Consider the following 22,427-nt stretch of genomic DNA (forward strand, 5'->3'; position numbering starts at 1 on the left):
CAGCATCCATGTTTTGTGCCTGCCCTCCCTCTCGGGGGAAGGGCCATGCCTGGCTCTGCTAACAGCTGCTAACTACTAACAGTGTGGATTGTGGTGGGCAGTGGGGGTGAGGCCTGGGAACCCTCCTGACCCTTTGGAAGCAGTTCCCTGGCTAAGGGCAAGTTGTGGCTCAGGAAGCTGGCTCCTGTGTGTGCCTGGGTGTAGTTAACATGTGGCCCAGAAGCCTTCCATGGAACTGTCAGTCCAGGTAAAGCCAAGAGCAACTGAGCGTGTCTCTGACTTCCCAGTGGCAGCAGGTTGCTGAGAATTTGAATTTAGTGAAATAGGGTGTAAGTTCTCCACACTCTGTGTGGTCTGGCCTTGCAGGTAGGGAGCAGTCAGTCTAATTAAAGATTGTGCAGGTCCTCGTGACAGGTGCCAGAGGTTACGATACGGGTTTCTTGGGTCTGATGTAGAGTGTGAATAAATGCTTGCAGCTCTTAGCCCTTTGTTGATCAATGAAGCACTTTTTTATTACTGTTTTTCGTCATATGTCAAGGAGGAACCATAACTCTCTGCAGCTGTATATATAACCCTTTTCTCCTAAAGAGGAGTTGCTCAGTGCGCCTGTATTTTTCATTCTTTTGTCAAAGCAAGAAGTAAATACTTTAGAACTGTTAAATATACGAAGTGAATAAAGTTTAGTGTTCTGCATGGTAAATAAATAAATAAATAAACACACAAAACATTCCTCTGCGTAAAACCCTCCAGTGGTTCCCCACCGCTCCTGGGATTGAGTTCCAATTCCTAAACCCGTCTTCCAGAAGCCTCCATCAAGGGCTCTGGGTATCCCCCAGAATCTTCTCTGCCGATGACCCCCCCCCCATGCCCACCCCTCACGCTGGACACTGGTCCAGCCACAATGACCACTCGGAACTCAAGTCTTCTGTCCCCACGAAACACTGTGCCATTGCACCTGCCCACCTGGCAGCCCCTCGGACAGTGAGAGACACAGCACAGGGAGAGGAGCTGCATTTTTCATGAAAAAAAGTCACTAACTATTATGTGACTGGCTGGTGACCACACATGGTTAGAGACGGATAGAAAAGTCACACTGACACAATACATTTACATTTTACGTTTTACCTAAGTATAGACCAGGAGCCAGCAAACTGCAGCTGCTGCCCGTGTTTGAAAATGAAGTCTTGTTAGGAAATAGCAGTCACGCTTATTCACTGCACATTGTCCATGGCGGCTCTCACAGGATGACAGCAGAGCTGGGTACTGTGACAGAGGCTGTGAAACAGTTACTAAAGCCTAAGATGTCTTCCTCTGGCCAACTTTAATGAACTGTGCCAACCCCTCATCTAGACAATAAAGTAATACAAAGGAAATAAATCATCTTTCAGATTTCCAAAGGCTAGTAAAACTCTGGAGGAAAAGCCCTCTAAGCTCCTGATTGGCTGGTGTCCTCTGGGTCCAAGGGCCCTTCAGGTTCTGCACTCCTCCTGGCTCTTGAGATGGGAGAAGGAGGCCACCAAAATGCGAGTCACACCCACACAACTGATTACTATTCAGTGCACATCCAGGAGAAAGACAAGAAAATCACGACAGAAAAGTTGGACTGAGTCACCCATTTTAATAAAAGTCCATCTTATAAACTCAAAATGAATTCTGCATCACCCAGTTTGCCAAAGGAGTAATAAAAAGCGCCACTTGTGAAGGCAAAACAGGCATACAGAAGGGCATGCCCCTTAAATGAGGAAAAACAAACCACAGAGAAAAAAGTGCATCATTAACTTAAAAAGTGTGACTGCCACAAATGAGGGGTCTTTTTAATATTATTTTTTAAGACATTTTTAAATTTATTTTTAAATTTAGTAATTTTTCGGCTGCGTTACATCTTCATTGCTGCACGCGGGCTTTCTCTAGTTGCAGTGAGCGGGAGCTACTCTTCGTTGCGGTACGTGGGCTTTTCATGGCCGTGGCTTCTCCTGTTGCAGAGCATGGGCTTTAGTAGTTGCAGCACGCAGGCCCTAGAGCACACAGCCTTCAGTAGTTGTGGCACACGGTTCAGTAGTTATGGCTTGCAGGCTCTAGAGCATAGACGGCGTACGGGCTTAGTTGCTCTGCGGCATGTGGGATCTTCCCGGACCAGGGCTCAAACCTGTGTCCCCTGCATTGGTGGGCGGATTCTTAACCACTGCGCCACCAGGGAAGTCCCACAAATAAGTTTTTGAAAGTTGATTTTTCTGAATGTCAATGACCTTCATGGCTGGGGATTATCCTGAAATCCATAAAAGTCCTGGCAGCATTTCCTATAAGCTCAGAACACTGTGGTGAGGTAATAACAACCGTACCATCGCTACTTTTGCAACAATACTCTGGAATTGATCATAATGGGGGGAGGAGGTGGTAGGGGAATCAGCTCTTTTGCCTTCTAAAATAAAATACACAGAAAGCAGCACATGTTAGAAATTTACTAAACCACATACCAGGTCAAAAAAATAAAATAATCTCAAAATATACGTGCTTCAATTCATATGCATAAAATCTTGGATACTGATTACTACATACAATCATAAAATGATGGAGTGCAGAGAAATAATTTTCAAACCATGTATTAAAATCCTTCTCCTTCACACTGAACCGTATGACTACAATCCTAGGGGTTGTAACCTGACCACAATACAATCAAGCCTGTGCTAAAGAAAGGTTACTAATACAACTATTTAAAAACCATGCAAATGTACAGCCAGCAAAGAAAGAAACCAACTCGGAACTTCTTGACACAATCCACTTATATTATTTAGGAAATCATCTTTTTTTAACTAAAAATAAAATCGGATGAAAAAATGCCCCTTGAAGAAAACTAAGAATAGTAAGCAGATTTCTTCCTGTTTATACTTATTGACTGTTCCCTTCCATAATTTTATCCTACAAGGATTATCCAGCCAGGAAAATTAAGTGTATTCCACGTGGTAGAGTCCGTGAGAGAAAAGAACAATGTTGAGTATAAACCAACCTCTAGCCCTTGGGTCCCTCTGTCTCAGGAATTCTGAGTAAAGCAGACATCCTTGTAGACAGCGATACTCTCATTCATTCAGGACACATTATCTACAAAGTATGCTGGACACACACACAACAGAGCGAGCGAAAGTGACCATGAGAGGATTTCAGCCCGAAATGGAACTGGAGGAGGGGAGGGAGACTCTCACGCACGCACCCCCAGGAAACAAACTGAGGAACCAAGAGACTGATTTCCCCTTAGTGCCTGGTTTACAGAAGATGGAAACCTGTCTCCTGACCAGTGAACACCTGCCAAGAGTCCCGCCCCATCTTCAAGCCAATGAACTCACTGCCTGAACTCTGGCTGGACACGCCGTCTTTTCACTCCTTGCCCATAAATAGAGCTGCCCTGAACCCTCAACTGACTTCCTGAATTGCAAGTCCTCTGCTATTTCCCCAATAAACTCAATTTCTGGTCATTTGAGCTTGCCTCAGCTTACCTCCTTTATTTAGGTTGACACTGCAAGTAAGTAAGTGATGTGCCAGTATCTGCATGTGACACTTTCCCAGCGAAGCACGTGGTCACTATGAAGTGGCCATGAGCACACCACTAAGTGGGCATGATGGCCTCACCTTCACAAACTGGCAAGTGTCTGACCCACAGCTTTTCCTACTCTCTCCAGAAAGATGTGGGGATGGAGGGTTGTGGGAAGAAGGTGGGCATTACACCAGTAAAATCAAGAATAGCAAGTAGATTAAGAAAGAAGAATGACAATAAGCCTGGAAGCAGAGATCCAATAGAGAGTCGGTTCCCAAGCCAAGCAATTCCTGAGCAAATCCACACTCCATCCATCCTCCACCTTCTTTCCGTCCAAGTTCACATGATTATGAAATATAGGTAACTCCTGATCATTCAAAACAATCCACTTAATAGATTTTGCAGGTCTTCCCTTCCTCAGTCAATGTGGCTTTCCCTCCAGCCTTGTGAAATCAAAGCATATTTACTGAACAGCTCTGCTGAGTTCTGTGATAGAAACTTGAAATAAAATAAAAATATTAAATGCTAGTATTTACTGGGCACTTATTACATGCCAGGTGCTATGGTAAATGCTTTATCAGTTAATCTCATTTAATCTTCAAGATTGTCCCCAGAGGTAGGTACTATTATTATACACGAAAATTTTTAGCCTATGACCTTGGATACCTGTCCCAACCTCTTCAGTAAGTGGAGGAGATGGACCAGAATCCACAGTCTGGGACTAGAGTCTGCTCTGACCACTCTGGGAACACCAGATCCCTGCGTTCATTGTACATCTGTGTTTCTACAGTAAGCACGGGGATGCAGCACTGCACCATAACGAAGGCACCTCCACGGAAGATTTCATGTGCATTGGGGCATGCAGAGTGGGTAGCCTATTATGACACAGGTAAGGTCCTTTGAGACAGAAAATGCAGACTTTGGTGGTGAAGGAAGGTGTCTGAGGAGTGACATCTGACTCTGAAGAGCATCCTCTGACACAGAGTGAACTGAACTAGGAAGTAACAGTTCAGGAGCAGAAAGAGGAGCTCTCATCCAGCCCCACGGACAGTCTGGGAAACCGAGAAGCACTCGGGAGGTGAAGGACAGGGTTTGGAGAAACAGAAAAGGAGGTGTGTCACGAACTGGAGAAGCAGGCAGGTCATGGAGGTCCAAGGAATCTGGACTTCATTCTGAAAGAAAAACCACTAAAAAGGCTTTACATAGGAATATGATACGCTCAAATGTCATCACGGGGTTTCTCAACTGCTGGCATTGGTACTGGACACTCTCTGATGGGGGAGGGGTCCTGTAAAGTGCTGGGCAGCACCCCTGGCCTCCACCATTAGATGCCAGCTGCACCCCTCCCCCATTGTGGCGACCAAATATCCTCAGACATTGCCAATGCCACCCTGGAAGGACCGTGGCCCTGAACTGAGAACCACAGGCTGGAGCGAAGAGCCGGGACTGAAGACCCAAGACGGTAACTGACAAGGCAGATGAGAAAGCCAAGCAAGTGACAGCCGAGCTGAAAGGTGACTTTCCTGATTCCTCTCATACAACGTGGCTGCACAACCTAGGCCTCCAGAATCATCTAGAGAATGTTCCAGGCCCACCCTGTGCAAACTCCTCTCCACCTCTGAAGCCCCTTTCACCTGGCAGTGTCATCATCGACCCCCTCAGCGGGAACCCTGGCCTGCCTCCTTGGCCCCGCCCAACTCTCGAGGCCCCGCCTACCTCTTGATGCCCCGCCTTCATCCCACGGACCCACCTACCTCCCAAGGTCCCGCCTTCCTCTCATGGCCCCGCCTTCCTCTCCCTGTCCCACAACTCCACACCTGATTCTCAGAACATCCTCCACCATCCTGGGAGGCATCAAGTCTCAGCCAACACCTGAGCCCCTCAGGTCTAATCACTCCACAGACTGGACTTCGGAATCAGGAGACAAGCTCCGCCCCTCAGGTCTTAAAGGATATCCTCCAGCTAAGCCTCCCGTGAATCCATTCCCTCTAGTCTCTCTACACCTGTTCCTCACTGTCCGTAAGAATTTTATCCCAATGTACGTCTCTCCACTGTATCTTGACTTACGAGGTTTATTCACTTACCTTTTTAGCACATAACTCATGGCCTATGCTAGTAACCCCAGTTCCTCTGTCCTCCAGAATTGTCACCACCATGTCCCAAGGAGTCGTGAATTCTAGATGTCCAAACAAAAATGACCATCTTGCCTGAAACCTGTTCTCACTTTCACATTCTCAGAATCACCCTCCACCCACAGGTCTGAATCAGAAACCAAGGAAAGCATTCAATCAAACGTCGAGTCCTGACAACGGTAAATCCTGAATATTTCCCACATCTGTCTCTTTCCTTCCCCACTGCCCCTGTTTCAGTTTAGTCACTTTTACCCACCACCCAGACACTAATTTTAAATTTCTTCAATCCATTCTCCATTCTGCCACCAGAATAATTTTTCTTTTATAAATGCCAATCTGTTTATGGTTTAACTACACAAAATTATTTAAAAGCATCAACAGGATGGCATAAATGTCCTTGTTTACACATCTGGCCTCCTTTCTACCCATCAGTCTCCCAGTTTACAATCCAGAACCACCTGCACTCCATGGTCACTTGCATCTCCATGGCGAGCACACACACTCCTTCATAGCCGGTCCCCGCAGTCTACTCCTCGTGGACCCTCAGGTCCTTCCCCAAGTACTACCTCCCGAACTACAAAGGGACTCAGTCATCCCTCCCCGTTTGCTCCCCCTACTGTGCACGTCTCCACTGGGACCCCAAATACGATAACACTGCACACATCCAACACTCACTGTACACCCCATACTGTGCAAAAAGTTTTACTTGTGTTCATGCTTTCTTCTTATGCAGAAACTACTATATCACTCCTCATTTTACAGAAGTGACAAACTTTGAGAAATTAAGCCATTTACCTTAGTTTGCACAGTAAAGTGGAAAATCCAGGGCTCAAATCCAGGACAGTCTGACTAGAGCCCATTTCAACCACTAAACTCCAATAATTTGTTTTCACGTCTTATTTAAGTCGATGTAAGTCAGTTGACAATAGAGGTTTTCTTTTAATGTGTGTGTCCCTTGTAACTAGGGGTAGGTGGGGCAAGAGAAAGGGGAGGAGGTGAAAGAAAAGAAATGTAAATCATAACTGCATATCAAGACCCTGATCTAAATTAAAAGAGGATCTATGTATAAAACAAATAAGATACATGGATATAATGTACCATACAAGGAATATTGCCTATATTTTATAATAACTATAAATGGAATATAACCTTAAAAAATTGTGAATCACTATGTTGTTACACCTGAAATTTATATAATTCTGTACATCAACTATACCTCAATAAAAAAATAAATAAATAGGAAGAGGAAATCCACAGTTATCGTAGATCATTCAGGACTGCTATAACAAAATACCACACTTCGGGTGCCTTAGAACAACAGACCTTTCTTTTGCACAGTTCTGGAGACTAGAAGTCCAAGATCAAGGTGCCAGCATGTTCAGGCCACGGCATCTTCCTGTGTCACATCTGGTGCCTTCTCCCTGAGTCCTCACACGGTGGAAGGGGTGACAGGGTCTCTTTCATAAGACGCTAACCCATCATGGGGGCTCCACCTAATGACCTCAGCGCTTCCCAAAGTACCCACCTCCTAACACCATCGCGTTAAGGATCCCTGGATATGAATCTGGGGCACACACACATTCAGACCACAGCAGTAGTCTTAAGGAGAACTGAAAGTGTCATAGCGGCCTCCCCAGCCCAAACCCCAAGCGCGATGGGCCCTTCCCTCCTCCTTCCCTGGCGCCGGCAGGGTGGTTGGTGCAGGGGCCACTCCACCGCACCTCTCCATGCTCGGGTAGGGCCTAGCCTATCAGCCTGGCCCCGTGCCTGCGCCCACCCACTGCACAAGCAGGCAAGAGGGAGTTCCGCTCCGGGGACAGCAGCTCCCGGGCCACCTCATCAGTCACGAACTGACCGGTGAAGCCAGTGGCGGGCTGAGACCCAGGTGCCAGCGCCTCAGACAGCGATCCCAGTAACGGGCGCCAACCCCCTCCACGTGGCCACTGCGGTCTCCCCGCTTGTGCACCTAGTTCCACCAAGAGCTGGAGGACGATGTTGCCGGGACAGCCGGTACTTCTTCAGCCCCGGGCGCTGGCTGGCGTCGCACCTTCCTGCTCCAGGTAACAGCGGCCCCGCTCAGCCATTGGCTGCCCCACAGTGGGCCCCTCCCCCTTCTGTATAAAAGGAGCCCCAATCGGACGGAGGGAAGATGGCTTTCTGAGGTGCTGATCTGCCAATTTCTCGTTGGGCTAGCTTTGAGATTAAAGTCATTATTCCTTGATCCAGCAACTCGTCTCCCGACTTATTGGTCTGTCTTTCACGGAGAAGAAGGAGCTTGGGATCGGTAACAAATGAATGTCATTAAACAGTAAGAATGAAGTACAAACTCCAAGATACTGAAAATAGAGAAGAAAAAAGCAAAGAAAGTTACATGTGTCTTCTCCCAATAGGAAAGAAAAGAAAGGGAAGGAAAGAAAAACAAAAGGAAAAGAACAAGAAAGAACAGAGAAGAAGAAAAAAGACAATAAAAAACTTTGTTGCACTGGATGGGGGCTCCCTGTATAAGAAAGGGATAAAACAAATGAAAACTAAACTAAATATGGGATACTTCTGAGCAAGTGACTGTTTACTGAAATAACAGAATCCGTTTGAACTTGACCCCAGGAACATCCTGGTTTGAGTGTCCTAGGTACTGTGATATTGGGATATTGAGAAGGAAATGAAATCAGAGCACAGAACTGCCTCTGCTGGGCAATATTTGCAGTATGCATATCTTCTTCAACTTTTAGAATAAATTTACAGATAAAACAGTAACCATAAAAATATGCCCTAAGGATGAAAGTGCACCTGCTGGAAGCTGACACAGTCCCAGCATGGACCAGCTGGAGGGGTCAGCAGAGGAGCTAACAACAGGTGGGGTGGCCGGAGACAGGACCTGGAGATGGTGGAACGATGATACATCAGAAAGCTTACTGTTTCATGTTCAAAGCCGATGACCACAGGGAACTAGGACAACAACGGGAACCACGCCGGGAGGAATGGGGACACCCAGAAAGTGACAGTAATGTGGATAACTGCATCAGGAAGCCTAAAACACCAGAAATCAACACCAGCTAAACAAGGGCGGGGGCAGCACATGGGGAGGGACTGAAAGTGGGCAGCAGGCGAGGGACAGGGCCACTGCTGGTCTCCCAGCCCTGCTGCTCTCCTCACCAGGGGAAGGTGGTGCTTTAGACGTTTCTAAGTCCTTAAAATTAAAAAAAGAAAAAAAAAAAACAACTGTGTGAGTAAAACCGAGAAAGCATTACAGCTTCAATCTACTCTTGTTACCCTGCTTATAATGGATTATGCAGTGATCACCTAGGTAATGGAACAGATATAAAACATGGCTTCTAAATGAACTTCAGAAAATAAAATCTTCCATTTTACTACTGACTTCTATGCTGACATTAGAGAGAAGTCTGCAGGGAAAATAAATATTTCAGCTAAAATCATTTTAAAAGCTGGGCTAAAAATTAAGTATAATTTTAATGCCACATTTCAAATATAGCAACTTCTGAGAGTTAATACTGTATGTAATGTTTCAAAAGTAAAAATACAGCTTTATATACACACACGTTCTCTCAGAGCTAAAAGACGTATCATAGCTTTTATTGCTTCTCAGGAAAATATTCGTGTGGGTTTGACTAAACAGCATCTAAGTATTCTTCTTGTTCCGAAAAAAAAAAAGGAATTTAAATACAAAGGGTCATTTCTATTTGTCACTGAAGTCTCCGTTCTGGCTACTGATGACAGTGAGGAGAGTGCATTTCATTCGGTTTCTGGAAGTGGCTGCTCTTGCTGTTGATTTATGATGTCTTTCAACAGGTTCAAGATCATGTTTCTCTTATTCCTTTCTGGTCTGGATTTTCACGTCTTCCTTCTCTGTAATTCTAGCCTCAAGAATATACTCCTCCAAACCTATGCCCATATACACACACCAAGGGGCTTCCACCCATGCGGAAAACATGGGGATTACTACATATTTACCAAAATCAGCAGATCTGCCAAACCCAAATCAGCCCATCCAAAAATATTCTACTAGAAAGATGCTTAAGATCTGTTTTAAAGGATTAGGTAGATAAAACAATATAATCCTGCCAAAACCCTTGGGCCAGGTATACTTGCTTTATTTTTTGTCATGTAAAGAGATTATGTGATATCTGACATAGTTATGAAAGGAGAAATCCTAGAAGAGCTTGCTAATGGATAATCAACAATTATGTAAGACAATTGTGGTTTGCTGAAAACAGCTGCTGATGAGTATGACCCAGAAAAAGGGTCTCAATTTGGATAAAGGCATTCTAAGGAGAAGGAGTCTTAAGGGACCATATCCTGAACATACTCTCGCAAAATGACCTCCGTCCACACCTAACGGGCAATGAGCCAGGGTCCATGGTGGGCAGCAGGCTGAGATGCCTTGTCCACAGGTAGCAGGGCAGTGGCCCAAAACTTCAAATACATGGTGTGTCACAATAGTGAATGCTTTGCTATTTCTAAGGATTTAGAAACCATGCTAAATATTTCAAGAGAGAGTTTCCCTCACACCTGACAGATGAGTGAAACAGGTTCCAAAAGAAGCAAGTCTTTCCTCAGACCACAAAGAACACAATCCACAACTCAACAACACATGCTACCAAGCTGCAGGCAGGAGGATTATTCCTATATTTTCCCTTCCTATCTTCAGAATTGCTCTAGATTAGAATTTTATTTGAGATATAAAATACAAAGAAACAAACAAAGCAAAAGGCAAAGGTGAAGATAATGGCAGTGTTACTGAGCTATTAAAGGAGTTCAATCTTTCTATTTTTTTTTTTTTTTGAAAATTAATTTTACTTATTTATTTTTGGCTGTATTGGGTCTTCGTTTCTGTGCGAGGGCTTTCTCTAGTAGTTGCGGCAAGCGAGGGCCACTCTTCATCGCGGTGCGCGGGCCTCTCACTATCGCGGCCTCTCTTGTTGCGGAGCACAGGCTCCAGACGCGCAGGCTCAGCAGTTGTGGCTCATGGGCCTAGTTGGTCCGCGGCATGTGGGATCTTCCCAGACCAGGGCTCGAACCCGTGTCCCCTGCATTAGCAGGCAGATTCTCAACCACTGCGCCACCAGGGAAGCCCCCAATCTTTCTTTCTGATTTGAGAAAATGTGGCTATGAAAAGGGCTGTCAGCCCTTTTGTGGCTGAAAAAAGGTTAAGTGTCACGGCCTTAATTAAGTCACAGACGTTCCACTCAGCAGAAAGCAAAACCTATTGTTCATCAGGTGATATGCTAGGTTATTAGTTTTCTAAATAAACAGAATTTTATTCAAGAAAAGTACATAAGGAACACTGGTTCTGTCCTTACAATACTTTCTTCCTAAATCTGGCCTATCTTCTCGGCCTCGGTAAACAGCACAACCACCCACCAGCCACTTAAAACCATCACCAAGAAGGTATCTTTGATTCCCTTTTCCATCGCCCCCTCGTCTAAGCCCAGGAGGTCCCATTAGCTCCACCGGCAGGGCAGGACCCCTCCCACACCCACCGCCCCCTCTGTCTCCTCCACTGGCTCTTGCTAGGCTCCTGTGGCAGCCCCCCTGCTGTTCCAGCTCCTGCTTCAGCCCCTGGAACAGCTCCCAAGGCCAGGGCCCATGAGCCACGCGCAGCACGGAACAAACACGCTCTTCCCCTGCACAAGACCCTCTAAAAGCTCCCACTTAAAAAAACGCATTATCCTTCCATGGCTTTCAAGACCCCGAACGTCCCGGCTCTGTAGTCCTTTCTGTCCTCGTCTCCTGAAACAGCCGCTACACAGGCCCTCTGGCCGTGTCTGCGCTCCTCCGGGGCACTTGCACTTGCCTCTGGGCTCCTGGGGGGACCTTCCCTCTGACCTCCCCTCAGGGCTCCTGACATTACATGCGGGGCTTCCTTCTACACTCTCTCCACCCCCCACTTCACTGACCATATTCCACAGGTTCACTTCCTTCACGGCACTTATCAGAATCTGATGTAAGTCCATTACCTACACTACATGTTTGTGTTTTCTCTGTCTCGCCCCACTGTGAAGAGGATGTAAATCAGGAGAAGAGGAATCTTAGTTCTCTTGTTCACTAATACAGCTCTGGAGCCTAGAACACTGCCTGGCATAGAGAATGCAATCAGTAAACATTTGTGAATGAATGAACATTATCACTCAAAACTATTTGCCTTTCAGTATTCTTGAAGTTTTAACCAAGTTAAAATGTGAGAGAAAATGTGAAATTCTTTCACATTTTCTATAGCATCTCTAAAGCAAAATGTTAGGCCCTAAAAATGTATAAAATAACATGGAACTGAATCAAGAGGGTTGACTGAAGTAGGCCAATCCATAAACTGCATGAAAAAGATCTCCAGATCAAACTCCGGTGCTCTAATTCCGTGTGGATGGAGATAAAGGGGAGTGCTCTCAGGGAAGGGAGCAAAATTAAGGGTGGGAAGAGGACCTGTCATGAGCTTATTTCTGTTGTGTCTCAAGGGGCAACTGTCCTCAAGAGAACTGTTGGTGAGAAATCCTCCTAGCAGCAACTTTCTGGAAACCAGCAGAGAGGCTAATTATCAGAAACTTCTCTCCCTACAGAAAGTGCATTCCTCCCCCTTCCCCCACTAATGCCTCAGTTTGCATAACTCCCTGTACTGTTAGCTCTTCTGAGCTTTGAAGAAAATCCTCAATTAGGCATACAATAAATGCACATTTCTGCTGTTGAACTGCCATTTAAGTATCTGGAAGAATGTTTCCTACTTGTTTTGTGTTAGGTTTGGCATGGAAGTAGAAAGGTAGCACAGAGCCAATGAATAAAGTGAGAAAATGCAACCATACAAATTTGCAAAAGAAATTCCCCACTCTGAGAGAATTATTTCATACCATATTAAGGGACTGCATTTATTTTGCTTTTCACTCTCTATGCCATAGCCGGCTGCCCCCCAAAATGACAAGGCCGAGAGGGGCTACTAGTCTCTCTAACACAAGAATGGAGGAAGTAGGAGGTAAGAAACAGCCAGTTCAGTAATTTTTTTTAAAAAGGAGGAATAGGGTTATTCTTTTCTTTTCAGTTTACTCCAATTCCACATTTATTGACTGATAAGACTTTATTTCTGAGCTTTAAGGGAAGAAAATTCAGTCAACTTGGGAATAGTTTTAATCAAAAAGCAAGCGTTAGGCACAGCTAGTGTTTGCCTCTGTCTGTCCAATAATTATCCTAATTCCTAGTTGCAAACTGATGTATCTCCTAGAACACAGCTCAATAAAGCTCTTAGCTCACAACAGTCCCCAGGTTCTGTGTCTGTAAAAACACACTTTCACAAAAGAAAAAGGAGGGAAATTTTAATTATCCAATTTTTCTCATAGAAGAAAAAGATCTACCGAGCAGTGGTTAGCTGCAATGTCATGAATGGATAGATGGACAGACAGACAGACAGATAGATAGACGATTGATAGATGGATGGATAGGTAGATAGACAGACAGATAGATAGATAGATCAGTTGATCTTAAGAAGGAAACTTCACAAGTCACAGTACATCCCAGGGAATCTTCTTTCACGTGAGAAGTATCAAGAAGATCTCACAATATTTTATGTGGTTTATTTTCCTAATACTGAAGGGAGACCACAGTTGTGATGGTTAAAGAACAGGAAGAAGAAAAACAGGCGCATATGGACGTTTTGTTATTTACTATCACTACTTGATCTCAGCCAGGGCTCATTTCCATCATCTCCAAACCCCTCTCTCAGTCGCGCACACACAGAGGAGAAGGAGTGCAGTCAAAAGCGGGGCACAGATGTAACCAACCTACACGGATGAGACCTTTACCCTGCCTCATACACTCCGAGCTCCACACGGGGAGCCAAGCAGACTCCAGTTTCCTCATGAAAAAGTCTGCTCATCACAACCCCCAGGGTCGCACATGTACCACATACCTGAGAAAGATGAGCAATACTCTGGTTTAGAAGTGATAACCCAGCTGTGCTGTCATTTGTTATGAATTATCAAACAGCTTGGGAGTGACTGTTCTGACGTATTAACCCTCTTGGTGAGTGGGAGCTGGGGAGGAAGCAGACGGTGCTGCTTCGTGTCAACAGTTAGTACCTGGATGAGCCATGAACGCACAGGAATAGTGCTCCAGGGCCCGCAGAAACCTGCTGCCTTCTGGGAACAAAGCTCCTGCCCTCAGAGCTGCTTCTGAAGGTATGTACATGACCAGCTAAGTCAGAAATACCGACTTAGAGCCACTTAAAAACCATCACTGGTTAAAGCAGGCTAGAAAACTGCCAAGAGTGGCCATCTGTTAAGAAAAGGAGGTTTGGCAAGTATACTTAAGAATACCCTAGTCAGAAAGGAAAAAGATGCGCTAAGCTGTTGAGTGGCAGGGGCAGGAAGGCCTGCATCCCATGTGGGTCTTTAAATACAGGGCGATGGGTTGACACACATCAGAGCTGCTGTTTCCACTGCAATTTGCCTCACAGCCATTGAGTTCTGTGAATTCTCCTACTTACATCAAACGGAGCTGAGCTGGACTGGGCATTCTGACCACACGGCTCCCTGAAGCAGTCACTGAAAGGACGAAGGAGACCCATGGCAATGATCCGCGAGCAGAACTTCTCTGCTTCTTCTGGAGGCCCGTTCTCCTGCTGGCTGAACAGCTTCTCCAGCAGAGTTCGCCCTGCAGGGGAGACACAGTTGTTAAGCGGGAACACTGGCGGGTCCCCTGGCTCAGACTCCCGGAGGAGAGGCCGACAAACACAGCTGGGGTATCACCGTTGCCAAGGCTTTGCCGTGCCTAGGGAAGATTCTGCAGGTGGGCCTGGGTACCACACGGGAAAGGGCAGCTCTGGGTCCCTCTCCCATCCCCCAGAATACCTCCCGCCTCCAAAGAGAATGGGACACGTGATGGGACCTACATCCTCTTCCATCTGAAGAAGACCCAGCCTTTCGGGTTTCACTGGAAATCCTCCTTCCACTCCTTGTCAACAGGCCGGTGGCTCTCTGAGGACGCAGCCAGGAGTCACCATGTGGGCTAAGAAATGTCAGAGGCTGCCTCACAGTCTGAGGGGTGGCTGTCGGGGGGCAGGAACGGGATGGGCAGGGAGGCGGGCACCAGCCACTGGAAGGGGACAGGACTGGCCCGCAGAAAATGCCTCCCTGAAGAGGAGAGTGACAGAAACTCAACATCTTCTCATATGAGCCGCAGAAACATCACTCTAGGGTAGGTCTACACTTGAGGTTTCTATTACTTCCCGAAGAGAGACAAGAGAAGAGAGGCATATGGAGAGGAGAGTACTAGCTGCGGCCCGGGCCCACCTGGTCCCTTGGCTCTGCGTCCCAGCCGCGGGGAGAGCAGAACAATGAAGGGGGAAAATGGGCGTCTGCTCTCACTGGTCACCCAGAACCGAGAGCCACAGGCCAGTCCCTCATCTGTCTGACTCTCAACTCACTATCCTTCAGCGAGTGGTTTTGCTGGCTTCCACACTAATCATCTACGGTGGAGGAAACAGGAGGTCTCCAGGGTCACTCTTCCGGCTCCCTTCAGAGCTCCTTTGTGTCATTAATTACTTTAGTTAATTATTTGTTTAATAACAAATTATTATTTGTCTACCCCCCTCCCTATAACATAAACTCTCTGACAGCCAGCAGACATCCTGCAGACCTGTCCACTCACACAGAAGAAGCACCAATGAATACTTTCAGGATTTCTGAATGAATACAATGCTATGATTCTGTGACAAAGACTCATTCACATCATGGTCAGAACTGGAAATGAAATATCGGTCTAGACCAGGGGTCAGCAAACTTTCGCTGCAAAGGACCAAATAGAAAATATTTTAGGTTTTAAGGGCCAACTAAGGTCTCTGCTACACATTCTTCCTTGGTTTGGCTTGGTTTGGCTTCATTTTGAACAACTTTAAAAATGTAAAAAGCATTCTCAGCTTGGGGTTGTGCAGGGCCAGGCCTCACTCTACACATCAGTCACATCTAAATTTCAAATGTATACATGTTCAGTTCTGCAGGATGGTTTCCATGCAATTTTAGTGCCTCTTCCTATGTTTGTTTGTAAAAGAAAACTAAATTCAAAATCTACCTCTCATACGTAGAATGACAAAGCAGGGCAAAAGAGGCTCTCTGTTTTCTCCGTTCCTGTGGGTCACTAGAGAGCATTTGCAGGTCTCCCAGGACACTTTCTGAGGGGAAACTGAACTATTTTTCCCCTACATAACTTAAGTTTGCCTGCACCTAACTGGACCCACACACCTAGGAAACCACATCCCTCAGTTCTCAAGTGATTGTCATTACAGTAAACCCATCTTATGCAGACCATCTTACAGTAGCTCTGCAAATGGCCAGACAGCAAATTAGTCCTTTCCTACAACTCAATATTGTATACGACAAAAAACAAGGGAGACAGGATCTCGTGTGTATGTGTCCCAGAGTGAATGAATGTGTATGTGTTCATCAAGCCAAAACCTTATGAGCAGTGGATGGGGAGCGGCATGGAAGCACAGCCCCAGAGCTTCGTGCCCTGAGGGCAAACACCCTTCACCCCGAGCACCTCCCCCTGGGCAGCACTTCCAGCTCTAACAGCCCTGAGTGTCCCCCTGGTGGCAAACTTGCCCTGGGCTGGGAGCCCTGCCCTAACCTCCCTGCCTTCACAACAGCTCGGGTGCCCCAGGCCTTCCTCTCACAGGAATCTGGGATAGAGATGTCACGTCTAATCCCACACGCTTAGGGATGGGGAGTGGGGGTGACTTCTTGATCCCACAGGCACTCTCAAACGATGTGGCTCCTCCAAACCCTCAGCGCCCCTGACACTCCCGCCTGCCCTCTTCCTATAGCGTCCACTCCTTCTGGCCCTTCTTTCTCTCACAAAGCCCTCCACCTCCTCACTCACCACCCTGGTCTCCACTCGACCCCATCATCATCATCACTGACGCTCACAGAGGTAACTCACCTGTGACCTTGAGTCCTGCCTTCACCCCGCAGGACCCGGCCCGTCCACCACCCGGCTGGGCCGCCTGTGCCAGGCAAGCATCCAAGTCCACTCAGCCCTCAGGGCTCCCTGTCCCCCTCAGGCTGAGGCCGTGACACAAGACCCACCTCCTGCCGCCTCTTCCAGCTCCCTGGACATCACCTGGCGCTCCCGCACCACAGCACTCTGCCCTGGGCCTGCATGACCCAGGCTTTCTCACTCACCCACATCTCTGCTCAACTGCCACTTCCCCCACTCCCCCTAAAACAGCACCTACCACCCTTTCCCATTATTCCCTTCAGCCTCCAGAGCCGGGCCCTGAGCTCCTGCGAGCCCATGGACCACTCCTCCTCATGCAGTGTCAGCTCCATTTCAGCAGATGCTGGTGTCTGTTCACCACTTTCACCCAGAACCTCAAGGGAGGCCTGGCCCAGAGCAGGTCACCAGTAAACCAGTGTATAGACATCTAATCCCCGACACGACTCTTTCGGCTCTGGCTCTAGAATCCCCGCTAAACCTCCAGCCTCCACATGGGCCTTGAATCAGTCACGGTTACACGGTTACTCCCACACTCACTGGTCAATCCCAGGCTCCAGCACCACACCACAACCAGGCCCCCATCCCCCTCTCCCTCTGTCACGTCAGCCTGGAAACCCACACACACTCCAGCCTGGCCCACCCTTCCCTCCGCCTGCACCTGAGCATGTCAACACCCCAGAAGAAAGACACACACGCTGCCTGTCCTCACTTTACTATCTTGACTATAAACGTCAATCAGGCCCAACCCTGCTCTGCATTCTCAACTCAGCTTCCAGTCGTCCCCCTCATCCCACTCTTTCCAATGAGGAGATGATGACCCTCTCAAATAATTTACTGAGAAAATGCAAGGATCTGGGACAAACTGTATACGCAGAACACCCACACCTGCACCCTCCTCTGCCTACGCTTCACGGTGGACACCCTGCTCCAGACAAAAGCAAGTTCTTCCCTCTGTGTCCTGGATCTAATTCCTTGTTGCATGCATGGAACTTCACTCTTTAACTGTTCCTTCTCTCTCTGAATCATGAACACGCCCTTCTAGACTGGACGTTTCCAGAATCACAAATACATGCTTAACTGTAAAAAAATCTCCATGAGCCCACATCATTCCCCACTGTCAGCTACTGTCCCATTTCTTGGTTTCCTTTCACATCAAAACTGCTAGGTATATCATCAAAAAGTGTACAAATAACAAATGTTGAAGAAGATGTGGAGAAAAGGGAACCTTCATACTCTGTGGGTGGGAATGTAAATCGGTGCAGTAACAATGAAAAACACTATGGACATTTCTCAAAAAATTAAAAATAGAACTACCATATGACTTACCAATTCCACTGCTGGGCATATATCCAAAAAAATGATTCAAAAAGATACATGCACCCTAATGTTCATAGCAGCACTATCTACAATAGCGAAGATATGAAAGCAACCTAAATGGCCATCAACAGATGAATAGATAAAGATGATGTGGTACATATATACAGTGGAATATTACTTTGCCATAAAGAATGAAATAATGCTATTTGAAGCTACATGGATGGACACAGATTATCATACTAAGCGAAGTAAGTCAGAAAGAAAAAGACAAACACCATATGATATCACTTATATGTAGAATCTAAAATACGATATAAGGGATTTGGTTCAAGATGGCGGAGTAGAAGGACGTGCTCTCACTCCCTCTTGTGAGAGCACTGGAATCACAACTAACTGCTGAACAATCATCAACAGGAAGACACTGGAACTCACCAAAAAAGATAACCCACATCCAAAGACAAAGGAGAAGCCACAATGAGATGGTAGGAGGGGCACAACCACAGTGAAATCAAACCCCATAACTGCTGGGTGGGTGACTCACAAACTGGAGAACACTTATATTACAGAAGTCCACCCACTGGAGTGCAGGTTCTAAGCCCCACATCAGGCTTCCCAACCTGGGGGTCTGGCAACGGGAGGAGGAATTCTTAGAGAATCAGACTTTGAAGGCTAGCGGGATTTGATTGCAGGACTTCAACATAACTGGGGGAAACAGAGACTCCACTGTTGGAGGGCACAAAGTAGTGTATGCATTGTGACCCAGAGGAAGGAGCAGTGATCCCATAGGAGACTGAACCAGACCTACCTGCTAGTGCTGGAAGGTCTCCTGCAGAGGTGGGGGGTGGCTGTGGCTCACCATGGGGACAAGGACACTGGAAACAGAAGTTCTGAGAAGTACTCCTTGGCGTGAGCACTCCCAGAGTCAGCCATTAGCCCCACCAAAGAGCCCAGGTAGGCTCCAGTGTTGGGTTGCCTCAGGCCAAACAACCAACAGGGAGGGAACCCAGACCCACCCATCAGCAGTCAAGAGGATTAAAGTTTTACTGAGCTCCACTCACCAGAGCAACACACAGCTCTAGCCACCACCAGTCCGTCCCATCAGGAAACCTGCCCAAGCCTCTTAGAGAGCCTCAACCACCAGAGGAAAGACAGGAGAAGCAAGAAGAACTACAATCCTGCACCCTGTGGAACAAAGACCACATTCACAGAAAGGGAGACAAGATGAAAAGGCAGAGGGCTATGTACCAGATGAAGGTACAAGATAAAACCCCAGAAAAACAACTAAATGAAGCAGAGATAGGCAACCTTCCAGAAAAAAATTCAGAATAATGATAGTGAAGATTATCCAGGACCTCAGAAAATCAATAGAGGCAAAGAACGAGAAGATGCAAGAAATGTTTAACAAAGAACTAGAAGAATTAAAGAACAAACAAAGATGAACAATACAATAACTGAAATGAAAACTACACTAGAAGGAATCAATAGCAGAATAACTGAGGCAGAAAAACGGATAAGTGACCTGGAAGAGAGAATGGTGGAATTCACTGCTGCAAAACAGAATAAAGAAAAAAGAATGAAAAGAAATGAAGACAGCCTAAGAGACTTCTGGGACAACATTAAACAAAACAACGTTCACATTATAGGGGTCCCAGAAGGAGAAGAGAGAGAAAGGACCCAAGAAAATATTTGAAGAGATTATAGTCAAAAATGTCCCTAACGTGGGTAAGGAAATAGCCACCGAAGTCCTGGAAGTGCAGCGAGTCCCATAGAGGATAAACACAAGGAGAAACACACCGAGACACATACTAATCAAATTGGCAAAAATTAAAGAAAAAGAAAAATTATTGAAATAAGCAAAGGAAAAACGACAAATAACATACAAGGGAACTCCCATAAGGTTAACAACTGATTTCTTAGCAGAAACCCTACAAGCCAGAAGGAAGTGGCATGACATATTTAAAGTGATAAATGGGAGGAACCTACAACCAAAATTACTCTAACCGGCAAGGATCTCATTGAGATTCCAGGGAGAAATCAAAAGCTTTACAGACAAACAATACCTAAGAGAATACAGTACCACCATACCAGCTCTAAAACAAAGCTAAATGAACTTCTCTAAGTGGGAAACACAAGAGAAGAAAAGGACCTACAAAAACAAACCCAAAACAATTTTAAAAATGGTAATAGGAACATACATATAGATAATTACCTTAAACGTGAATGGATTAAATGCTCCAACCAAAAGATATAGATTGGATGAATGGATACAAAAAATAAAATTACCCATATATATGCTGGCTACATGAGACCAACTTCAGACCTAGGGACACATACAGACTGAAAGTGAGGGGATGGAAAAACATATTCCATGCAAATGGAAATCAGTAAAAGCTGGAGTAGCAAAATATCAGATAAAATAGACTTTAAATAAAGAATGTTACAAGAGACAAGGAAGGACACTACATAATTGATCAAGGGATCAATCCAAGAAGAAGATATAACAATTATAAATATATATGCACCCAATATAGGAGCACCTCAATTCATAAGACAACTACTAACAGCTATAAAGAGGAAATTGACAGTAACAAAATAATATACGGGACTTTAACACCCCACTTACACCAATGGACAGATCATCCAAACAGAAAATTAATAAGGAAACACAAGCTTTAAATGAGAAAATAGACCAGATAGATTTGATTGATATTTATACAACATTCCATCCAAAAACAGCAGATTACACTTTCTTCTCAAGTGCGCACAGAACATTCTCCAGGATAGATCACACCTTGGGTCACAAATCAAGCCTCAGTAAAGTTAAGAAAATTGAAATCATATCAAACGTCTTTTCTGACCACAACACTATGAGATTAGAAATCAATTACAAGGAAATAAACATAAAAAACACAAACACGTGGAGGCTAAACAATACGTTATTAAGTAACCAAGAGATCACGGAAGAAATCAAAGAGGAAATTTAAAAAATACCTAGAGACAAATGACAATGAAAACACGACAATCCAAAACGTTTGGGATGCAGCAAAAGCAGTTCTAAGAGGGAAGTTTATAGCTATACAAGCCTACCTCAAGAAACAAGAAAAATCTCAAATAAATAATCTAACCTTACACCTAAAAGAACTAGAGAAAGAAGATCCAAACAAAACCCAAAGTTAGCAGAAGGAAAGAAATCATAAAGATCACAGCAGAAATAAATGGAATAGAAACAAAGAAAACAATAGCAAAGATCAATAAAACTAAAGGCTGGTTCTTTGAGAAGATAAACAAAATTGATAAACCATTAGCCAAACTCATCAAGAAACAGAGGGAGAGGACTCAAATCAATAAAATTAGAAATGAAAAAGGCGAAGTTACAACAGGCACCACAGAAATACAAATCATCCTAACAGACTACTACAAGCAACTCTATTCCAATAAAATGGACAAGCTGCAAGAAATGGACAAATTCTTAGAAATGCACAACCTGCCAAGACTGAACCAGGAAGAAATCGAAAATATGAACAGACCAATCATAGGTAATGAAATTGAAACTGTGATTAAAACTCTTCCAACAAACAAAAGTCCAGGACCAGATGGCTTCACAGGTGAATTCTATCAAACATTTAGAGAAGAGCTAATACCCATCCTTCTCAAACTCTTCCAAAAAATCGCAGAAGTAGGAACACCCTCAAACTCATTCTATGAGGCCACTATCAGCCTGATACCAAAACCAGACAAAGATACTACAAAAAAGAAAATTACAGACCAATATCACTGATGAATATAGATGCAAAAATCCTCAACAGAATACTAGCAAACAGAATCCAACAACACATTAAAAGGATCATACACCATGATCAAGTGGGATTTATTGCAGGGATGCAAGGATTCTTCAATATATGCAAATCAATCAATGCGATACACCATATTAACAAATTGAAGAAGAAAAACCATATGATCGTCTCAATAGATGCAGAAAAAGCTTTTGACAAAATTCAACACCCATTTATGATAAAAACTCTCTAGGAAGTGGGCATAGAGGGAACCTACCTCAACATAATAAAGGCCATATATGACAAACCCACAGCCAACATCATCCTCAATGGAGAAAAATTGAAACCATTTCCTCTAAGATCAGGAAAAAGACAAGGATGACCACTCTCACCACTATTATTCAACGTAGTTTTGGAAGTCCTAGCCATGGCAATCAGAGAAGAAAAAGAAATAAAAGGAATACAAATTGGAAAAGAAGAAGTAAAACTGTCACTGTCTGCAGATGACATGATACTATACATAGAGAATCCTAAAGATGCTACCAGAAAACTACTAGAACTAATCAATGAATTTGGTAAAGTAGCAGGATACAAAATTAATGCACAGAAATCTCTTGCATTCCTATACACTAATGATGAAAAATCTGAAAGAGAAATTAAGGAAACACTCCCATTTACCGTTGCAACAAA

The 22,427-nt window shown here is 45.1% G+C and overlaps 1 protein-coding gene across 1 annotated transcript in view; it reads right to left on the bottom strand.

Moving 5' to 3' along the window:
• FMN2 (formin 2) overlaps positions 1–22,427 on the bottom strand; it is a 340,034-nt gene that overhangs the window by 292,546 nt on the left and 25,061 nt on the right. Inside the window, exon 2 of the mRNA XM_057539598.1 lies at positions 14,141–14,307. Within this exon, the coding sequence (XP_057395581.1) occupies positions 14,141–14,307 (167 nt within the window). The remainder of the gene's footprint in view (positions 1–14,140; positions 14,308–22,427) is intronic.

The sequence above is a fragment of the Balaenoptera acutorostrata genome, unplaced genomic scaffold, assembly GCF_949987535.1.
Source record: "Balaenoptera acutorostrata unplaced genomic scaffold, mBalAcu1.1 scaffold_61, whole genome shotgun sequence".
NCBI lineage: Eukaryota > Metazoa > Chordata > Mammalia > Artiodactyla > Balaenopteridae > Balaenoptera > Balaenoptera acutorostrata.